Here is a 22262-nt window from a genome sequence, read left to right as displayed (position 1 = left end):
GCCAGGTTTATTGTCTTCCTTATGATTAATCAAGTCTCTCTCCTTAAAGTTTATTCCTTGTTTCCTTTCTGGCCTTTCTCCCCACTTTCTGGGGTGCGCAGAGTTCTCATCTCACCTTCCAATTGCCCAGAGCCCCTTCTGCACATCTAGGCAGTTCCCAGCAGAGGGCACTCCAAGCACTGCTCGTTACCTCCTCTGCAGACTCTGCCTCTGTTTCCATTTCTTTATCCTCTGCCCTGTGACAAGGTGTCAGCCCAACTCATCCCTGCCAAGAGATACTTAGTTGTCATTTCAGATTACTTAGTGCTTTAAAACCAAGAAAAAGTAGACAGATACCTAAAAGTAGAATTGCTGGATTATATGGTAACCCTATATTTTAACATTTTCAGGACTACCAAACTGTTTTCCAAAGGCATTGCACCATTTTATACTCCCACTAACAATGTATGGGGTTCTGATTTCTTCCTATCCTCTTCAACCCTTGTGATTGTCTGTCTTTTTAAATTGTAGCTATTCTGTTAAGTGTGAAATGGTATCTTTTTTTTTAATTTTTTTTTTTTTTGGTTTTACCAAGAAATCTCACAGGTACTATATTTATTCATTTCAGAAAACAGATGTCAACTTAAATATTGTTACTTGAGTAGTAAATTGTTAAATAGACAACCAGTCAGTGTTGCAGCTTTTCTAAAATCATTCTATTTTACAGTCTCTAGTGTGGGTATTTTAAGATTCCTATGTTTACATAACACTTGTTTTTTGGGGGGGGGGTTTATGAAGCAATTATTTTTATTGTTTTTTTAAATTTTTTATTGGAGTTCAATTTGCCAACATTTAGCATAACACCCAGTGCTCATCCCGCCAAGTGCCCCCCTAAGAGCCCATCACCCAGTTACCCTAACCCCCCCAACACCTCCCCTTCCACTACCCCCTGTTCATTTCCCAGAGTTAGGTGTCTCTCATGTTTTGCCACCCTCACTGATAAGTGAAATGATATCTTACTGTGGGTTTTTTTTTAATTTATTTATTCATAGAGACACACACACAGAGAGAGAGAGAGAGAGAGAGGCAGAGGGAGCAGCAGGCTCCATGCAGGAAGCCTGACGTGGGACTTGATTCCGGGTCTCCAGGATCATTCCCTGAGCTGACAGCAGCGCTAAACCGCTGCGCCGCCGGGGCTGCCCTTATTGTGGTTTTGATTTGCATTTCCTTGATGATTAATGATGTCGAACATACTTTATGTCCTTATTCATTTCTATGCCTCCTGTGAAGAAATGTCTATTCAAATCTTTTATCCCTTTTTAATAGAGTTATTTATTTATTATTAAGTTGTAAGCGTTCTTTATATATTCTGGATAAAAGTCCCTTATCAGATATATGATTTGCAAATATTTCTTCTCAGTCTGTTGGTTTACTTTCTTGGTGGTGTCCTTTGAAGTAAAAGTTTTTGATTTGGATAAAATCCCACTTGCCAATCTTCTCTTTTATTGCTTGTGCTTTGGGTGGCATATCTAAGAAATCATTGCCTCGCCCAACATCATAAAGATTATTCCTATGTTTGTTTCTATACCTTTTTATATTTTCGCTCTTACATTTACCTTCATAATTCACTTTGACTTAATTTTTTTTGTTTATTGTTTGAGATAGGGGTTCAAGTCCATGCTCCTGCATGTGGATATCCAGTTGTCTCAATATAGATTTGTTGAATGAATGAATGAAAAGTTTGATATGACTTGTCTTTAGAGATCACCAAGCTTCTAGGTTTTTACTATAGTTCTTATAGGCTAAGGGAAAATAATGAATCTAGTAAACTGGTGCCGGATGGAACAAATCTCCCTAACATATTTCTAGGGCTTTTAGAATGAAGAAGAGAGTGCATGAGAACTATTGACAAGATGTGATGGCACTTCAGCCACCTTAGGCTCTGCTGATAATTCTGCTAATAGCCAAGTTGGGAATGGAAAGGGTTAGAGTATTTATAGCACCTGTGAATTTGGGAAGACAAATGCCTTGTTTATGGGGGAAAAGTAGACCTCAGCTCAGTTGAGAAGACCAGATAAAGATTACATGGAGCCCCTAGAGTCCAAATGACTACTGTATATAAGACAACAGGCCTTATTTTCATCCTTAAAATTTTCTATCCCAATTTTTCAATTAAATATATGGGGAATTTTATCCATCTTTTTTTTAAAAAGATTTTATTTGTTTATTCATGAGAGACACAGAGAGAGAGAGGCAGAGACATAGGCAGAGGGAGAAGCAGGATCCCTGAGGGGACCCCAGTGCGGGACTCAATCCCAGGGCCCAGGGATCATAACCTGAGCCAAAGGCAGATCTCAACCACTGAGCCCCCCAGGTGCCCTGGGATATTTATCCATCTTTAAAATTCATTTCTAGTTTCATTACGGCCATAAGGAGGACCTAGTCTGTGTGCATTTTCTGTGAATGCTTCCCAGACTCTTCTAGATAACTCTGCCCTCATTATTCCATCTACCCTGGCTTTCCCAAATCCTCAACTCTGTCCTCCAACTCACTGAGACCATCAGCCTCTGTTTGGATTTCCCTTCCCTGTGCTGTGGCTTGGAAGCTTTCTTTAATCAATAATCAAGGAAATTGTGGGCTCACCTTGTTTGTTTCCCTTTGCTCAGAAACCACTGTCATGCACTATCTATTGTTCAACATTTGAACATTTTTTCATATATTTTTCTAGTATTTTAGTTATAAATACAGTCCTGATTTTGATGTCATGATCATTTGTGGATGTCATGTGTCACAAATTTCAACATGTCATATTTTTCATTTTCATTTTTTTCTTTTCTTTTTTCTTTTCTTTCTCATTTTCATTTTTATTCAGAATATTCTTTTTTTAAGATTTTATTTTTAAAGTAATTTCTACACCCAACATGGGGCTCAAACTCACAACTCTGAGATCAAGAGTTACATGCTCTATGGACTGAGCTAGCCAGACATTGCTGATTCAAAACTTTTAATTTATTGTGCAATTTCTCCTTTGACATATAGGTTATTTGAAAGAGTATGGATAATGTCCACAGAGAGGTGTGTTGAAATTTGACTGCAATTATGGATTTATTTCTCCCTCCAGTTATATAAGTTTTTGCCTATATATTTTGAAGCTGTTATTTGATGCATACAAGTTTAGGCTTGTCTTTTTAATAAATTGATTTCTTTATCATGATGCAACGTCTTTCTTTGTCACTTATAATATTCCTTGCTCTAAAGCCCAAATGTCCATTGATAGATGAATGGATAAAGAACATGGTGTGTGTGTGTGTGTGTGTGTAACATTACTCAGCCATTAAAAAAAGAATAAAATCTTGCCATTTGCACATGTATGGATCTAGAGGGTATAATGCTAAGTAAAATTCATCAATCAGATAAAGACAAATACCATATGATTTCACTCATATGTGGAATTTAAGAAATAAAACAAAAAAACAAGGAAAGAAAGAGATAAAGTAAAAAAAAAAAAATAGAAGAGAACAAACTAATGGTTACCAGAGTGGAGGGATAGGTGAAATAGATTAAGGAGATTAAAAGTACACTTATCATGAGCACAAAGTCATGTATAGAACTGTTGAATCACTATACTGTACACCTGAAAGTAATATAACACTGTAAAGTATGCTAGAATTAAATTTTTACAATATTTTATCTAAATTCAATTTGCAAACGTTTAGTCTTGGCCAACACCCAGTGTTCATCTTGTCAAGTGCCCTCCTTAATTTTAAATTTTTAAAAAAATACATTCCTTTCTCTAAAATCTATTTGATCTGATATTAAAATAGCCACTCCAGATTTATTTTAATTAATGTTTTCAGAGTATATATTTTTCCATCCACTTACTTTTAACCTGAATATTTGTATTTCTAGCAGGTTTCTTGTATCTGGTATATAGTTGGACCTTGCTTTTTTATCTAGTCTGAAAATTTCTACCTTTTAATTGGAATGTTTATACCATTTACATTTCATGTAATTACTGATATGATTAAGTTTAAATTTACCATCTCACTGTTTTCTACTTTCTCCATCTGTTTTATGTTCATTTATTTTCTGCTTTCCGTACATTATTTTGGAATAATGTTTTCCTTTTCCACTATTAGTTTATTACCTACTATCTCTTTTTTGAGTCATTGCTCCAGAGTCTATACAATATACATCTTTAACTTAACACAGTTTACATTCAGATTTATACCTCTCTATACATAGTATAGGAATCTTACATTAATGAATGCATTAAGTGCATTAATGAATCAATTAATGAAATTTAATTGATTTGATAACATTTGCTTTCTAGTCAATGCTGAAAAAAAGTGCATCCTCATAAGGAAGGATCCTTTCTTTGGGGCCTCTAGAGTAAAGGAAAACAAAGACCATGGGGCACCTGGGTGGCTCAGTCGATTAAGCATCTACCTGCACCTCAGGTTATGATCTCAGGATCCTGGGATGGAGCCCTGCCCTCCATCCAGCTCACTACTCAGCAGGGGGTCAGCTCAGTCCTCTCCCTCTCCTTCTGACCCTCCCCTCTCTCTCTCAAATAAATAAGTAAAATCTTTTTTTTTTTTTAAAGGGAAAATAAAGATGATAAAAAGGGCAAAACCTCTGGGTGCTTACTCCTCTGGAGGCTCTCATCTCCCTACCGGCCTCACCGAACTTGAATGCAGCCACACACTTCTCAGAACAATTCCTTCACCTCTTTCTCACAAGTGTCACTGCTGCTCAGACTTAAAACCATCTTTATGAGGTGAGTGGACAGAAATACAACTAAATTCTTTACTGTGAGGCACAACCATATGGCTTGTGTTTAAAGAAACTCAGCATCTTTCCTTGTGAAAAAGGAACTCTAAGAAGAGCTTATTCTCTCTTCCAGGGGGATTCTTTCCCTGGGAGGATAAAGAAGGGATCCGACTTATGCAGAGGGAAGACAGGGAAGAGAAAGAAGCTCCCTATCAGGAGAGGCCCACTCTTCCAAGGCCCTTTTCCTGACCTCATTGCTACCCTTCAAATGCCTCCAGCCCTGCTTCTGCATAACTCCCCACCCTCCTCTACTTCTCTATTCTCCCTCTGCTTCCAGCCAGCCTGCCATATGGGACAGGTCTTGGATGTCCCTCACTTAGCCTCTGTCTACGTTGAGCAAAGCCAAACCCTGAAGCCACGGAGGTTGGGACAAAAGGAACTGAGGTTAGTACATATTTAACCTTCTTCAACAATGTATTTCACTCATCCAAATCTTAAGCTGTGGTTGGTGAGAAAAAATGAGACACAGTACAAATAACATGGAACCTTTTAAGATCACAGCTTAATGGACTTACAGAGAGAATGACCAAATCTCTTACTCAGAAATTAAATCCACTCAGTGGCTATTAAATCATCCAAGCACCCACATTACCTTCTGGCACCATGCCTCTTTCTTTTATCATGGGATAGTATAGATGCTATAAAACAATCAGCAGCCTTTTCTAGAAGGTTTTGCTTAACATTTATTGCTACCCTCGCCTATTTGCCATGCCTGGACCTCAGCCCACTGTCTATTAGAGAATCAAAAGGCCAGGCAAGAAAGGAAATGACTTTTCATGAGTCCATTCCTTCATGTGCCAAGAGCTTTATCCTTTGATTCTTGGTGAGATTACCATAAGGTTACCACAAAAAGTCATGACAGTTATTGGAAAACTGCAAGGCAGTAAAATCATAGGTTTATTTATTTGTTCCTGAAAGGGTTAGACCACCTAAATCACTATTTAATTGCAAATTTTGCATCAGAGGTCTCTTTTTTTCCTTTTCAAATTCAGGACAGCCAATGATCCTTAGGAAGACAAACGTTGGGGGTCAGGGGAATTTGTGACTTGTTTTTCCAGATTGAACACAAATGCCATCTGTTCTACACCACGATCTTTACTACACCTTCATTTTATGAAATAGGTTCGTGATAAGGCGTAGCCCGATCCTCTCCAGAGTGGAGTGCAGATTCCACAAAATGGATGTGACAATCTGTACATTCCTGAATCATTGCACCCCTCTGAAGCTCTGGCTAATTTTCTCCTGCCTGAGTGCCTCAGAAATCTAAATGGCAGTTCTTAAAGGGCAAAAATCATGTCTGACTCAATGATATCCTCCCACCTATTACCATTTTCCATATTTTAAATAATAAATGATTGCAGTGTGAATGAGTGTGTTCAGGCCTTAAATTCACACCCATTTATGTAGGTTGTGCTGGGTCTGTCTTATAAAAGCCTGCCATGCCCTAAGAAGAAAGACTGACTTCTGATCCTTAAAGGGACAAGAGAAGATGACCGCTCTGATCAGCTATGTGGCCCTGGGAAGCTTTTTAATACTACAGGTCTCAGTGTCTCCATCTCTTACGTGAAGGGGTGGGACTAGTGGATGTCTTAGATGTGCTTCAGCTCTTTAATTCTGAAAACAGAACACTACAACGTCTTCTACAAGGTCAGTAGGAAAACATCCTTCCGTGACAGTTTCAGCAAGAGCGAGATCGACTATCTATTTAGCTAAGCCACCATCATATTTTATCCCCTGGTTTCAAAACCCACTCCACAGAAACCTAAATTAACCATATTTTTGTAGCACTCTAGTTTTAGGAAAAAGGGGAAATACATTTAGGGATGAGCACAGCTTCCCTTTTATTGTATTCAATCTGCATACATATTCCAGCCCTAGACAGAGAAAATTGGTTGAAAGAAATGGTCCTAGAGCACTGAGAATACTTCAGCTATCAAGGGGAGAGTTAAGATTATGTGAAGTTGATTCCACACTATGTTTAAATTAAGAAGGTCCACATTCAGGGCACCTTGCTGGCTCATTTGGTAGAACATGGTAGTCTTAATCTTGGGGTTGTGAGTTTGAGCCCCACCTTGGGTATAGAGATTACTAAAACATAATTTATTTTTATTTTTATTTTTATTTTTTTTCATACATTTTTTTAAAGTTCATAATCATGTTAACTTGAAACGACAATTTCCAAATATGTAAATTAACTTGTTACATCAGAGTTGGCCTAAAAGTTCTAGAGAGCATTCTCTTATGCCCCCTACCCCCCCAAATAAGTATGCTGAATGTCAGTTTTGCCCAGAGATTGTTTTTTTTTAATAAATTTTTATTTATTTATGATAGTCACAGAGAGAGAGAGAGAGAGAGGCAGAGACACAGGCAGAGGGAGAAGCAGGCTCCATGCACCGGGAGCCCGACATGGGATTCGATCCTGGGTCTTCAGGATCGCGCCCTGGGCCAAAGGCAGGCGCCAAACCGCTGTGCCACCCAGGGATCCCTTGCCCAGAGATTGTACCTACTGGGGAAAAAAAAGGAGCTGCCATTCATTGAGCACTTATCACATTTCAAGGACTGGCCCAACTGTTCTATATAATAGTAAAATAAAGGTTTTAATAGTCAATTTTCAATGCCATGGAGAGAACTGAAAGCCTCTTATTTCACAGAGCCCAAGCTATACCTTAAGATTTATTTCTTTTATTTTTAAAGATTTTATTTATTTATTCATAGAGACACACAGAGAGAGGGGGGCAGAGGAACAGGCAGAGGGAGAAGCAGGCTCCATGCAGGGAGCCCGATGTGGGACTCGATCCAGGGTCCCCAGGATCACACCCCAGGCTGCAGGCGGCGCTAAACTGCTGTGCCACCAGGGTTGCCCAAGATTTATTTCACTCAGAATTTTTTCCCATCTTTCCTGAACATCTGGGGTGGCATCTAGCCTTAGCACATCCTCCAGTACCTTTCCTGCACCTTCTTACAGTTCTGAACCGTGGCTGAAAAACCCTATGAGTTATATTTCTCTTTTGTTTTCAACTCAGAGCCCTTGATTTCAAGTTGATAAATGAAGAGAGATAAGCAAAAAAGGAAGCTATACTTTTTTAAAGAAGAAAAAAAGTAAAAAGAAGGGTGAACAACAACAGAAAAAAAAAATCACATACTTCAACACCTTATAAGCATCTTCATGAGCTCAGGAATCTTTTAATTCAAACAAAATTATTTAACATCCATGATTTGAGAGGCATTTAATAAACATAAAAACATTTATATGATTACAATTTGTATTTTTCAGTAATATACATCATCCTCGGACCTTTCTAGTATACTATTTCTTATACAGTAAATTCCTCTACTTAGCACCTCACCTGATAAAATTGATGTTCATTTCTCAAAAGGGCTTGCTAAATTTTCCTAAGACTTGCCACAAACCTGGACCCGAGGAAACAAATATTTTCCTACATTCTAATTATGAGTATTCAGCCCCTCCCTCAGCCCAGTGTCTAAGCATCCACACTAGGATGACCCTTCCACTGAGGCTGCAAATTCTAACGCATACTCGCTGATCAGTCCCCATTCTTAGCAGGCTCTGTGGGCCCACAGCCTCCTACTGTTGCAAGGAAACTGGAATGTAGAGACCTAATTTTGAAATTTTGGAAACATCCAATGTGAAAGAAAGAAGAAAGAAAGAAAGAAAGAAAGAAAGAAAGAAAGAAAGAAAGAAAGGAAGGAAGGAAGGAAGGAAGGAAGGAAGGAAGGAAGGAAGGAAGGAAGGGAGAAAGAAAGAAGAAAGAAAGAAAGAAAGAAAGAAAGAAAGAAAGAAAGAAAGAAAGAAAGAAAGAAAGAAAAGAAAGTCAAACTATGTGTGAATCCCTGTCTGAGCCAAACAAAACAGGTTTTCTGCTCAGCCCACACCTCTGGTGGCAGCTTTCAGCCTGTGCCCTCAGGAACTTGGAGGACTGATGTTCAGGTTGCCCCTAGGAAGTGTCTTTCTGAGCAGATCCCGAGGACCGCCACGAAGAAATTCCAGAAAAGTTGCCAAGTGCTTCCAGAAATGCTTCAGTGTCATTGCAAATGTTGTGTCCAGGCGAGCAACTTATGATCTTGCTCAGTCATTTCCCTTTGATACTCTCTCGTTATTCGGCTATTTCCACAGGTTTCTGAGAATATCAGAGTGGGCAGCGTCTACTGTAAAACACTTTTTTACTCTCTCAGTAGCCAACCAGAGTCATGTCTTTCTCTTTGTGGTCATGAAAACCCAACCTTCAGTAAACCCCACACCAGTTTTCTGGGATATCTGACAGGGATTCTGGAACTTTCAGGAAGCCAGAGGAGCTGAGACAGTGCACAAATATGAAATGGGATTAATGCCTCCTTGTGACTTCGGTAATATGAAGAGAGGGCTCCTCTATTAAAAGTCCACTTGATCATCTCATATCTTTCATAATTAACAGAGGAAAAGAAAAGTGTGACTGGGTTTTAAGGAGTAGACTTACTCGGGGTCCATGCAGCTTCAGAATTTCAAGATCTGCTGATCTGTATGATTTGTATGGACCTAAGTAAAACACGTACCTTTAATAAATTCTCTAAGCACTGCCCTCGACTGAAAACTTTCCCAACTGCAGAGCTGTCGGACATTGATCACCCAAAGAAGAAAATATATAGGGAATTTCTGCACTTTCTAGAAGGAATAGATAAGTTGCAGACAGATGCCTCTGTATGGAGAAGAGCCTTGTGGAAGCTTCAACAGGAGATCAGGAAAGAGACTCTGGGAGGGTAGAGTACAAAATAAGTAGCTGCCTCACAGCATCTCCAGGCCAGCTGTCAAAACACAAGTGGTCTCCAGTTACATATACACGGTGGAACTTTAAAAGTTACAGGCTCAGCAGCTTGATGGTGTTCAACAGTCATGTGGGAGCTTTGCTCCCTTTTTATCTGGTTTCTTTAAAAGAGAAATGGAATGAGGGCCTTCCGAGATTTGGGGTAGTCCTCAAACATCTTGAGGTAGAACCTAAAAGACAAGACAGGAATAATTAGAACAAGCAGCAGTCAACAGTTGTGGTTTGCTGGGTCTGAAATTCTTGTTCCAAACCAACCTACAGTTACTCAGGGCCTCACTCTCGCAGAAGATGCCCATTTGCCCACCTCCTTTCTCCCTCCCGCATCCTCTCCTATAAATGTTGAAGCTTCTTATGATGGGAAATAACAAATAATAGCCAGAGGACACTGGCGGTGGTTGCACAGCTTTATGGATGTACCTAATGCCACTGAATGGTAGACTGAAAATGGCCGAGACAGAAGATTTTAAGTTATGTGTATTTTACCACAATATAAAAGGGGAAAAGCCAGAAAAAACTGCTCAATGAATTCAATTGGGAAATAAGGGACCAGAGACCCCAAAGACCGTGGGCAAAGTTAATCCTAGAGAACTGGTAATGTTCCCAGGAAAATGTCCCCTCATGAGGCCTGGGAATGCCAAGAAAATATAACCTCATATTCTGGGTTGAATTATGATCCCCCCACCCCCAATATATGATTGGAGTCTTAATCTGGAGGACTTACCTGGATATAGGGTCATGGCAGATATAATTTAAGGCAAGACAAGGAGTAGGAAAGGCCCTTAATCCAATTTGGCTGAAGGGGACAGGAGACCCCAGGACTGAGACAGACAGGGGAAGAGGCCATGTGGAGAGGAAGGCAGACACTGGGGACGGAGCTACAGACCATGGAACACCTCGGATTGCAGGTGCAATCAGAAGCCGAGAAGAGGCAAAGGAAGGATCCTCACCAAGAACCTTCAGAGAGAACGTGGCCCTACATACACTTTGATTTCACACTTCTGCCTCAGGACCCGTGAGAGAATATACTTCTATTGTTTAAGCCACTTAGTTTGTGGTCATCTGCTTTGGCAGGCCTGGAAGATTCATATGTGTTGTGAAATGGCTTTCGCCTTCAGTGGCCAGGCTGCCCTAGCTAGTTGAAGCTAGTAGCTCTCAAGTTTCTGTTAAAGTACCTTAATTTGAACTGGGGGACAAACAGTAATAGTACGTGACAAGAGGTGGCCGGGTTTGCGTGCTATGATTAGAGAGGTCTGATGAGTAGCTTCTCACAGAGCCCAGTTAGGCCTGTGGAAAGCTGCCCTCTGGCCCTCCCTCGGGAGCAGTCTGACCCAACAGGACAGGGCCAGGCTCCGGATTTTGTTGTCACACCAGCTGGAAACCTCTGGTGGAGATGCTACCCCTCCCCTGAGCACTAGTTGATGCCCTCTCTGCCTCTCTCTCTTTCCGCCCCCAGTGGGCGACAGACTGGGCCTCAAGACAGGAAGGAGAATGTGGACTGTCTTACAGGCTGGAGACTCTGCAGTCCGTCCCCACCAAGTCTAGGCAGTCACGAGGACAGCAACTGTTTCATTCACCTCTGACACATCTGCATGAATTCCACACTGTGGAAAATAACCCATTCTCGGTTTAACCTTCAAAACTACGAAATTAATCATTAGCCCAAATAAAACACCCATGCAGGAGCTAAAGGGGTCCCCCAGGTCCCGGTTCCAAGGCTGTTCCCCCTTTAGTTATCCCTCCCTCTCTCTGTGTCTCTCCAGCTGCAAATGCCATTTTAGAGAAAGGATCTGAAGTTCAAGTTCAAAGCCCAATAACAACTTAGAACAGTTCCCCTTGCAGGGATACCTGTAGTTACTGCTTTTGTCCCCACCCAACCCAGCGACAGGGTTTGGGAGGGAGGTGGAAGTTAGTAAGGCTTTAGGCTAGACCTACAGAGGAGAGGCTCTAAACCCCTACAATTCCTGGCATTCCCCAGGTGAGGGGACAGTCCTGAAATCACACCACATTAGGATTCACTCATCCTACCTTCCCAAGAAGCCAGCAATGACCTTGGCTATGATTTATGGAGGGTTGGAGTAGGGGACAAAGGGGAGTACCAAAATAAGCCCTGGTAGTACACAGATTCTAGGAAAATAATCCTGGAGTGTCCAGGGCTCTCCGATTACCTGAACTATTAGCACCAAACCTAGAATTAGAGATAATAGCCATACTAGACTAGACCAGGGGCTAGGCTTTTCCCTCGTTGTACTGTCTCCTGGCTGACCTCAGGATTATCTGTGAAGCAGTGGAAAGTGCTCCCCATGGAACACACTTTGAGAAATCTGGCAGAAGTGTCACCCAGCTAAATTCCAAGTTCAGTGAAAGCCTTCTTTGGTAAGGTGGCAGGTGGCTTCCCAAGTCACCTCAGGCACGCCTCTCCCTACATGGGTTTTGTTTTGCTCATAGGAAAAAAAAATGTCTATAATACCTATACCCAGCTAAATCCCAAGTTCAGTGAAAGCCCAGGAAGTCAGAATTTACCAGTGTGGATTACTGTATCAACCTTCCCTTATAAAAATACATGTCTTAGGTTTCCATATCTGACTCCAAGAGCTAAAAAACTGTTTGAAGAAAAAAGCTACTTGACTGCTGCCATCCTAATTGGAAAGTTTACCTATGGTGGTGAAAAGCTCGCAGCCCCAGGAAGCAAAGTGAGAAAAACGCAAATGCAAGTGCTGGGAGGGACCAAGTAGCCAGGGCATAGCCGATCCATTCAATGATCTCACCAAGGAAATTGGCTCCAGAAACATACGTAAACAAGCCACCTGTGTGCAGAAGAATGAAAAAGTCAATTTTCGGAACTGGATCACTGCCACATTAAAACTCCTCTGTTTTGTTCCAAAATACATAAAGGCAGTTATGACAAATAACTGTTAAGGAAAAGGGGAAAAGTGACAACAGCCTGTTGCCCTCAGAACATCCTGGAATCATGAGTAGCACCCACTGCTGCTTGACAGGCTCCAGCCAATCTCTAGCAACTGCTGTACCACTGGCTCCGGACAAGTCCAAGATGAGGGGCAGTAGACCTGGTTTTGGTTTCGTTCTATTAAATAATGTTTCCAAGCCATCCCTCACCTCCTCATTTCTCCCCTGGAACACCCATACAGCCTATTTCATGTTGGCACTCAGACAAAATAAAAAACACACTATGTAGCAATAATAAATATCTGAGTTGATGATAGAAGTTATAAGATTTTCCTTTGCCATTTGCCCTCCCACACCTGCAAAGGAGTGTGTATACTCTGTTCAACTTTAAAGAAGTGAGTGGGAGCTGTGAGAGCTGGTGAGATCTGCTTCTGCTGATTTTCAAGATTTACTTTTCTATCGAAACATATATGTCTGATATCAAACCTATAAGTAGAAATCAACATATATCCAATGATAGTAAATATATCCACTTTCTGCCCCACACTCAACTAAATTATTTCTTTCCATACTTATATAAAGAATATGTTGTTTTTAAATTTTTTTTTAATTTTTATTTATTTATGATAGTCACAGAGAGACAGAGAGAGAGAGGCAGAGACACAGGCAGAGGGAGAAGCAGGCTCCATGCACCGGGAGCCCGATGTGGGATTCGATCCCGGGTCCCCAGGATCGCGCCCTGGGCCAAAGGCAGGCGCCAAACCGCTGCGCCACCCAGGGATCCCGAATATGTTGTTTTTAAATCATTCTGTAACCTATCTTAATAGTTGGAAATTAGCTTTGACAATCTAGCTTTTAAGAGAATTCTCCACTCTTTTTGTTTAGCTAGTTATTGAGTGAATATTTAAAATCCCAAAGCCCCTTAAAGTTATATTCCTTAAAGATGACACTGCCTCAGCAGTTCTAGACCTGTGATTTGCCAGGCCCTGGGAGAAACCAGGGCCTGAACTCCCGCAGAGGGTCTATAAATTGCCTGTGGTATATAGGTCTATAATTGCAAATGGTATATCTTAATATATGCTATTATTTTTGGTTGATGTAGACACCAAGAGGATGTCAGCAACATTTAAATTCATTTAAATGTGTTACTGAGTTCATTGTAGCTCTGCTTTATTAATAAATAAATACTAATACCATATTGTAATTTAGAAACAATTTTGATGCAAATAATAGGTTCCATTTACATCAAAAAGGATGAGAGCCATTAGCCTACACAAATACCACCTAAAATAGCAAAGGATTACTTGGACTAATTCACTCTCACCTCATGTTTGTCAACTTCACACCCTGGTTTCCTGGGAACAGTTAGGGTTTCAAATATGTAGTTATGGCAGGAAATATACACAGAACTGCCTGAGTGCTCACTAGAGAAATCCAGGTCAACTGGAGAAGACAAGTCATACACAAATCAGCTTTATTGGATAACTCGAGAAGGACCAACACTCTGCACACATGATGCAATTTTCTTTGTTAACCTGACTGGGCTATAGTATGCCTTAGATATTTGATGAAACATTATTTCTGGGTATTTCCCTGAAGGTGTTCCAGGATAAGATTAATATGTGAATCTACTCACTGACTAAGACAGATTACCCTCCCTGAAGTGGGTGGGCCTCATCCAATCCACTAAAGGCCTAGATAGAACAAAGAGGCCAGGTAAAGGATAATTCACTCTCTCTGCCGGACTGTCTTTAAGCTAGGACATCAGTCCTTTCCTGCACACAGACTAGAACTTATACCACCCACTCACTCCCCTGGGTCTTGCTGATGACAGACCATGGGATTTCTCAGCTGCCATAATCATGTGAGCCAACTCCTCAGAATAAATCTCTTTATGAATCCGTATCTGTGTCTGTATCTATAGCCTATTGGTTCTGTTTCTCTAGAGAAGCCTAATACAGCACATGATAACCTTACCTACTGTAACGAGGTGGCAGTCTATTTCCACCTTACCCCAAACCTCGCACTCCCCCATCTTTAAGGCATTATGATGTCACAATCTCCTGAGGGTGGCTCTATCTTCCTTGAACTTCTAGGTTCAGATCAGGAACGCAAAGGTATTGTGGGGTGAGAAGGGATATGAAGGAGAAGTCAGGGGCAAATTGGGATATACTGTGTCATTTTTGCCCCTTCTCCATTTACTATTTATAACATAATCTAGGACAGGCTCTCAAGGAAGAGTGGAAATCTGAAGGGCAGGGGAGATATTACCTTGTGGAATCCTATAGATGACTTCTCCAGGCTTCCTGAGCTGGCGCAATATATAGTCACTATGAATGTTGATTCCCATTCCCAAAATAAATAAGAAGATACCTTGGCAAAGAAGACAGAGGGAAGAAGTTAAAAATATATCCGGGTTTTGGTGCTTTTTTCTCACAAGCTAAGTTTTTTTTTTTTTCTAAAAATAAAGAGAAACGCATTTTATTTCAAATTCTGAGAATGCTACGAAGATATGACAAAGGGAGACCAATTAGCCATTGTCCCAAATTTGGGTAGAGAGGCCACAGTGTTTCATAGACCAAAAGACTGACAATATACAGTGTCACATGATGGAGGTAGGTGGGAGAAAAGAGAAAGGGACTAACACCATTGTCCAATACTTGAATGAATGAATGAATGAATGAATGAACGAATGAATGAACGAATGAATAAATAAATAGCAAACTTTTGGCTCATTCATAAATAATTGTGGTTGGCAAACTCAACTGCTAATTCTAAACCCTTCTCCTTTGCTTTCCCCACTAAAGAGGCTGGAAGTCTGAAAAGTGGTCATGTGACCTATTTCTGCCACAAGGATATAAAGGGAAATGAATGTTCTTGGGATTTCCTTGGAAATTGTTTTGCTTTTCTGATAAAAGGGCGGATGGGACCAGTGTCTCCACTTCCTCCCTCCTCTTTCATTGCCAGATGTGATGCCTTGAGCTATAGTAATGGTCTTGCTTGTAATCACGAAGTGGATTTGATTAGGATGACAGGTAAACATGTTAAGAACAGTGGAACAGAAAGTATAGAAAGTTCCTGGGAACTTAATATCTATAAGCAATTAAAGGAATGCAGAAGCTGTCTACCTTTGGACATCTTGTTATATAAGAAATATAAAATTCTTATTTAAGTCTCCATGAACTGGTTTTCTGTGACTCACTGCTGAGAGCATTCCCAATTAATATACTCATTCTCATGAAAGTAACATGAGCCAGATTGGGGAGCTTGGCACCTCGCAAACTGGTTTCCACCACTGCCAGTTCATACACACATTCTTGTTCTTCCATTCATTGGTTCAGAAAGAAGCCCTGGTCTGAAGTGAGGAGAGCCAGGATTAGGGATGCTAGGGCTTGTACCTCAACGGGCACCTTATAGTCCAGAAACCCTCACTGTTCTGCATAGATGCCCAACTTCACCTCTCAACAATGTTGTTTGTGCTGATCAAAATACAGGAGGCAAAAAGCAAGAAAACTTGAATTAAAAACAGATCTACTCTCACATCATTTGCTGTAATAGGAAAAAAACAATGATTTGCAATCTTGTCTAGTCCAAAGATCATTGGCCATTTATGGTGACAGATGCTGACTACACTTATCTTGGTCTGCACTGAATAATATATAGAATTGTTGAATCACTACGTTATGCATCTGAAATTAATATTCAACCATACTTCAATAGTAAATTTTTAAAAATTATTGTTCTGGAAGAAAGGGAAACTGGAGAAAGACCCCAATGGCAGGAGGTTGAAAGAAGGAGGAGAGAGAGCGTGCACCGATGTGGACAAAGTGGAAACCTTGGATTCATTGTCTGTGTGTCCTCAGCAAGTCACTGGCCTTCCCTCAGCCTCAGTTTTCTCATCTGTAAAATGTGGATTTGAATAATACCTATTTCACAAGGATGAGACAAGACTCACTCATGTGTTCATTCATTCATTCATTCAACTAACATTTATGGAGAGCTTACAATAGACCAAGCAATATCCTAAACACCAAGGATACAGTTATGGGAAAACAGTCAAGGTCTGTCCTCATAGACCTTATATTTTATTTTATTTATTTATTTATTTATTTATTTATTTATTTATTTTTTAGACCTTATATTTTAGCAGAAGAAGACAGAGATGAATTCAAATAATTAAAACATTTTAAATCATCGAATGTCACTGCAAAGCAGAAAATCATAGGATCATGAGATAGAGAGTGAGCTGGGGAGGAGAGGAGGTGTCTCTACTTTAGATGAGGTGGATAGGGAAAACTTTTCTGAAGATTTGGCATTTTGTCCTGTGATTTGAATAATAAGAACTCACAGATCTGAGGGAGAGCAATCTGGTATAGGAATTAGCAGGTGCAAAGGCCCTAAGGCTAGAATAGGTTTACTACATCTAAAAATGGAAGGAAGGCTGGTGCAGTTGAAACTTTGAGGGAAAAGTGAGAAAATGTGGACAGAATGATAACTACAAAAACACACTAAGCATTATAAGCCTTGGTGAGAAATTTGGATTGGTAAGTGCAAGAAAAAGCTACTGGCATGTCTGAAGCAGGAGAGAAATAGGAACTGATTTCCATTTATGATTGTTATGAAAGAAATATGTTATGTGGATTAGAAAAAATAAGGAAACCAAGACAGCTTATACCCAACACCCAGAAATCACAACCATTAAGCACCTTAATGCATACTCTTCCAGATTTTCATTCTATGTAATTATCTAGGCCATATTTCAAATTCCCCAGATAGCCTAAAAATGCTTCTTACAGCTAATTTGTGAAAACCAAAGTCCAGGATAGGACCACACCTGGCATCTGGTCATTATCTCTTTTCAGGCCATTTTAATCTTGCCCAAACCCTTTTTTTTTTAAGATTTATTTACTTATTTTGGGGGTGGGGGATGCACGTGTGTACACAGGGTAGGGGGGCAGAGGGAGAGAATCTTCGAGCAGACTCCTCACTGAGTGTAGAGCCCAACGCTGGGCTACATCTCATGACCTGTGCAATCATGACCTGAGCCAAAACCAAGAGTCATATGCTCAACCAACTGAGCCACCCAGGCGTCCAATCCTTACCTTTTAAAAAATTGTTCAGAGCACTGACTTCTTGAAAAGACCAGACAGTTGTACCTCAGAATGTCCCCCTTTCTAGATAAGACTGGCTCACTTTCTGAGAGTGGCATTCAATTTATTTCTTCATTGTCTTTATTTCCTGTAAACTGGCATAAATCATTTCCCATAAATCATTTCCAACAGGAAATGATGTTGAAATGATGTTGAAATGATTCAACATACAGTTAGGTACATTTCTTTGTTTGTTCTCAATGTTAGGGAAGTTTCTTCTATTTAGATTTTTTTTAAAGTTTTATTTATTTCATCTCTACACCCAACCTGGGGCTCAAACTCAGGATCCCAAGAGCAAGAGTTGCTCACTCCACCAACTGAGCCAGCCAGGGTCCCCCATTTAGATTTTTTTTTCTAACTAAATTATAAATTTTCATGATTTAAAGGGCAAAACTATATTGAAAGAAAAGCTCTGCCTCCCATCCCATTCTTTTTCCCCCAGACCCTACATGTCACCTTTTTAAAATTAGTTTCTATATTTTAAAAAAAGATTTTATTTATTTATTTGACAGAGAGAGAGAGAACACAAGCAGGGGGAGTGGCAGAGGGAGAGAGAGAAACAGGTTCCGACCTGAGCAGGGAGCCCGATGAGGGGCTCGACTCCAGAACCCTGGGAGCATGACCTGAGCCCCCCAAGCACTCCAATTAGTTTCTTTTTTTTATCAACCCAATATTCCTTTTTCCAGTTTTACACACACACACACACACACACTTCCTTTCCTCATTTTTACATGAAAAGTAGCATACTAGATACACTGTTCACACTTTTTTTTTTTTATTTAACCACATAGTCTAGAGATGTCTCATAGGAGCACACAAAGATCTTCCTTGGTTTGGTTTGGTTTGGTTTGGTTTGTTTCTGTGGCTCCAGAACACTCTGTGTGTGCATGGATCAGCATTCATACAACCAATCCTCCAGTCGTTTGTATTTTCAGACATTCACTGGGACTGCTGTATGGAGCAAGGACTATATCAAAGGCCAGGGCCAGTGGCAGGAAGCTGCAAAGGTCACTGTGGCAGTCCCAGCAAGTCCCAGCAGTCCCATGATGGTTCAGACCAGGACGATGTCAGAGCAATAAGGGAGAAGGAAGAAGGGAATTCAGTCGGCACATGTTATGGAGCTAGATGCAGCTGTACTAAGCTGATAGATAAAACTTGATGTGTGATGTAAAAGAGTTAAGAATTAAGGCTAATCCCTGCATTTTGGTTTAAGCCAAAATAATGTGCAAACAATTGAACCTTTCTGACTTGAGTTCCTCTTGCAGATAATAAAAAAGAAAATTCAACAGTGTTTTCTACTATTTTAGATAAAATGGTCAGGAAAAGTCTCTTTGAGGAGGTACAAATTGATAGAGACCTAAATAAAGTGAGGGACCAACCTCCATGAGTATATGTGGACAGAACATTCTAGACAGAGGGAACAGTCTGTGTAAAAGCTCTGAGGCAGGACCAGCTTGACTGTTTCAGGCCTAGCAGGAAAGCCACTGAGGCTCCAGCATAGTAATTGGATGAAGGTAGGAAATGCGGTCGGGAAATCAAAGTGGGACCAACAACATTTGGGCGTCACAGGCTCAGGCAGTATAAGGAATTTGTATTTTGTTCCAAGAGTAACAGAAGTGCTCTAAAGGATTCTCAGGTGCGGAGTGACATGTTTTTCAAAGAGCTCTCTGGCTGCTTTATAGAACAAAGACCCAGGTGGCAGGAGGAAAGAGGAGAATGGAATTCACTAGGGGGTTATTGCAGTAGGGTGAGGAAAGGTGATGGGGATTTAGGCTGTGGGAAGTGGTATTCACTGCGGTGTGGGTAAGAAGTGGCCAGGTTTACTTACCCAGGCTAAACCGTACGTCCATGTACCACTCAGCAGGGTACTCAGCGCAGTAAATCAGATAGTAGCCTTGGAGAAGTCCATTTCCTGCGCAGAAGATAAATCCTCTGACCACGAACACAACTGGAAAAGGCCTCCCTCTAGTGAGCAATGAGTAAATAAATGTCCTGGAGACAGGAAAGAACAGTCAGGATACAGAGTTTAAAAAAAAAAAAAAAAATCAAACAATGAGATGAAACAACAGACAATTGCATCAAACCCATTTTAAAAAATAATTTTCCCTTGAACTTATGCAAAAAAGAACATTATTATTCCATTCTAGAGCACTTATGCTATTATTTGTCTTGCTTCATTAAAATCCTTAGTAGTCACCATTTATTACCTTATTTTATTCTCCAACCAGCCTTGAAAGGTAAATTTCATCTCCATTCACTAGTTAATAAATTCAATCCTATGAGCCCAGGATTGGAGCTCGGCTTTATATCAATCTACAAACGAAACCCAGATGACAAAGGAGAAAGAGAGCGCCTGGCTTGCCCCTGCAGCAGTGAGATGACATTTTGATAGCAGCCATTCAATCATACGGCTTTCTATTTGTTGCTCTGATATGATTTAATTACCAATATTGTAGCATTTCCTAGGAAGTGGACCACAGAATCTCTCGAGAAAAGAGATTCCTCTAATTGTTAGGAAGCATGAATCTAAAGGAATCCAGGAAAATGGGATTAAAAATATATAAACCGCCTCAAAATAAGAATTTGCCCAAGATATAATGCTAAATACTAGACATCAACTACATCTTCTTTATCATTTTTCTTCTTTTATGGTACAATATAATAATCATACAGGTGAGTTCATAAACCTATGTGAATAGTTGAATGCATAACTATTAATTAAGCACCTACATAGTCACTAAACAAGTTAAGAAATAGAACATCCCTTCACCCTGAAGCCTCCCTCCCTATTCACCACACCACCAACACCCAAGAAGTAACCACCATCCTGATTTTTGTAATAATCTCTTCCTTTTGCTTCTTTACAATTTTACCACATTTGGATGCATCCCTAAAAATGTATTTTGTTTATTTTTAATTCCATATTAATGGAGTCATATTCTGATTCTTAGAGTATCTATTAATGTCTTACTTCTATAATTTATCCTATTTCTCAGACTTAAGCATGTTGTTGTATATAAGCTATAGTTCATATATTTTCATTGTTATGTATGAATATACCCATGTGTTTATCTATTTTATTTTAATGGATTTTGGGTTGCTTCCAAAGTCTTATAAGCACTCAGAGCTGTTTTCCCATTATTTAATGATTTTACATTTTCTGTTTAAACCTTTGATACATCTGGAATTTCTTTTGTTGCAAGAAGTTAGACAGGAATCAAACTCAATGTCTTTCCTAATGCTTGTAAATTTATTAAATTCTTTTCTTTCATTGACATGCACTCCCATTGGTATTATATACTACATCATCATAAAAATTGATTCTTTTTCTGGACATTTGATTCTGTTCCATTGATCTGTTTATTGCCAATACTAGACTGTTTTAATAATTATACTTTTAATATATGTCAATACTAGGTGGGGCTACTTTTTTAAGCAAATTTTACTCCCAACGTCGGGTTCTAACTCATGACCCCAAGATCAAGAGCTGCATGCCCTACTGACTGAGCCAGCCAGACCTGGGAGGGTGGGGAAGGGGCTATTCTTATGTAATTACTGTTTTTCAGGATTTTCAACTTAGTCTTAATTATTTATCTCTTCATGTGAACTTTAAAACTAACTCATGGAACGCCCCCTCCCAAATTTTAGAAATACTCTTAAATGTAAAAGTTAATTAAAGTAGTGAAATAGCAAGAGGACCTCCAAGAGCTCACACCTCCATAAAAGCAAAGAAAAAACTGGCAAAAAATATATATATCTATCAGAAATATATATATGTGTATCAGAATATACATATACATGTATATATATGTATACACATATATATTGTGTGCATATATACATATATATAGTATACTATATATGTATGCATCTGATATATATGAAACAACCCAAAAAATGAAACAACCCAAAAAATGAAACAACCCAAACGTTCCTCGGTTGATGAATGGATAAACAAAATGTTGAATATCTGTACACACACATATTATTACACCACAAGAAGGAATAAAGTAGTGACATATGCAACAACATGGATGAATCTTAAAAACAACACCGTACACAAAAGAAGCCAGTCACAAAAGTCTATGTCTTATATGACTCCATCCATATAAAGTGTCCTGAATAGGCAAATCCTTAGAGGCAGAAAGTGGAAGGTGGCTGCGAGGGGCTGGGGGTTGAGGGATGGGAAACTGACTGCTACCAGGCACAGGATCTCTTTCCAGGCTGATGAAAGTTTTCCAGAATCCGATAACAGTGAAGGTTGCACAATTTTCTGGATCTACTAAAAACCACTTAATTCTACTCTTTAGAATGGTATGAGTTTTACGGTATGTGACTTATACCTCAATATTTAAGTTAATTAAAAGAAAATTCCAGCCATGGTGCACTCTGTGGTTAAGTTGTGGGGCTTCTTCCCCTGACTAGCTGTATGGCCCTGGCACCTAACCTCACTCACTATGTCTATCTCTTCATCCACCCGTCTCGTACGGTTGTGAGGATGAAGTGAGCCAAAATATGCAAAGTTCTTAGAATGGAATAAATAATAAGGGCTCAGTAAATGTACTGTTTTTGATAA

At 39.8% G+C, this 22262-nt stretch overlaps 1 protein-coding gene across 2 annotated transcripts in view; it reads right to left on the bottom strand.

Annotated features, from left to right (window-relative positions):
- Positions 1-7975: 7975 nt before the first annotated feature.
- The window catches only part of SRD5A2 (steroid 5 alpha-reductase 2), a 40328-nt gene continuing 26041 nt past the window's right edge, over positions 7976-22262 (bottom strand). Inside the window, exons 2-5 of one of the 2 annotated variants that reach the window (XM_072770611.1) lie at positions 19515-19678; positions 14808-14909; positions 12286-12436; positions 7976-9802 (exon numbers count right to left, since the gene is read on the bottom strand). In XM_072770611.1, coding sequence (XP_072626712.1) covers positions 9736-9802; positions 12286-12436; positions 14808-14909; positions 19515-19678 — 484 coding nt within the window. In that variant the 3' untranslated portion in view covers positions 7976-9735. The remainder of the gene's footprint in view (positions 9803-12285; positions 12437-14807; positions 14910-19514; positions 19679-22262) is intronic. The other variant, XM_072770612.1, reaches the window with a different exon arrangement.

Source organism: Canis lupus, chromosome 12 (genome assembly GCF_048164855.1).
Source record: "Canis lupus baileyi chromosome 12, mCanLup2.hap1, whole genome shotgun sequence".
Classification (NCBI taxonomy): Eukaryota; Metazoa; Chordata; class Mammalia; order Carnivora; family Canidae; genus Canis; species Canis lupus.
The sequence above is the reverse complement of the archived record's forward strand: the minus strand, read 5'-3'. Positions and strand labels throughout refer to the sequence as shown.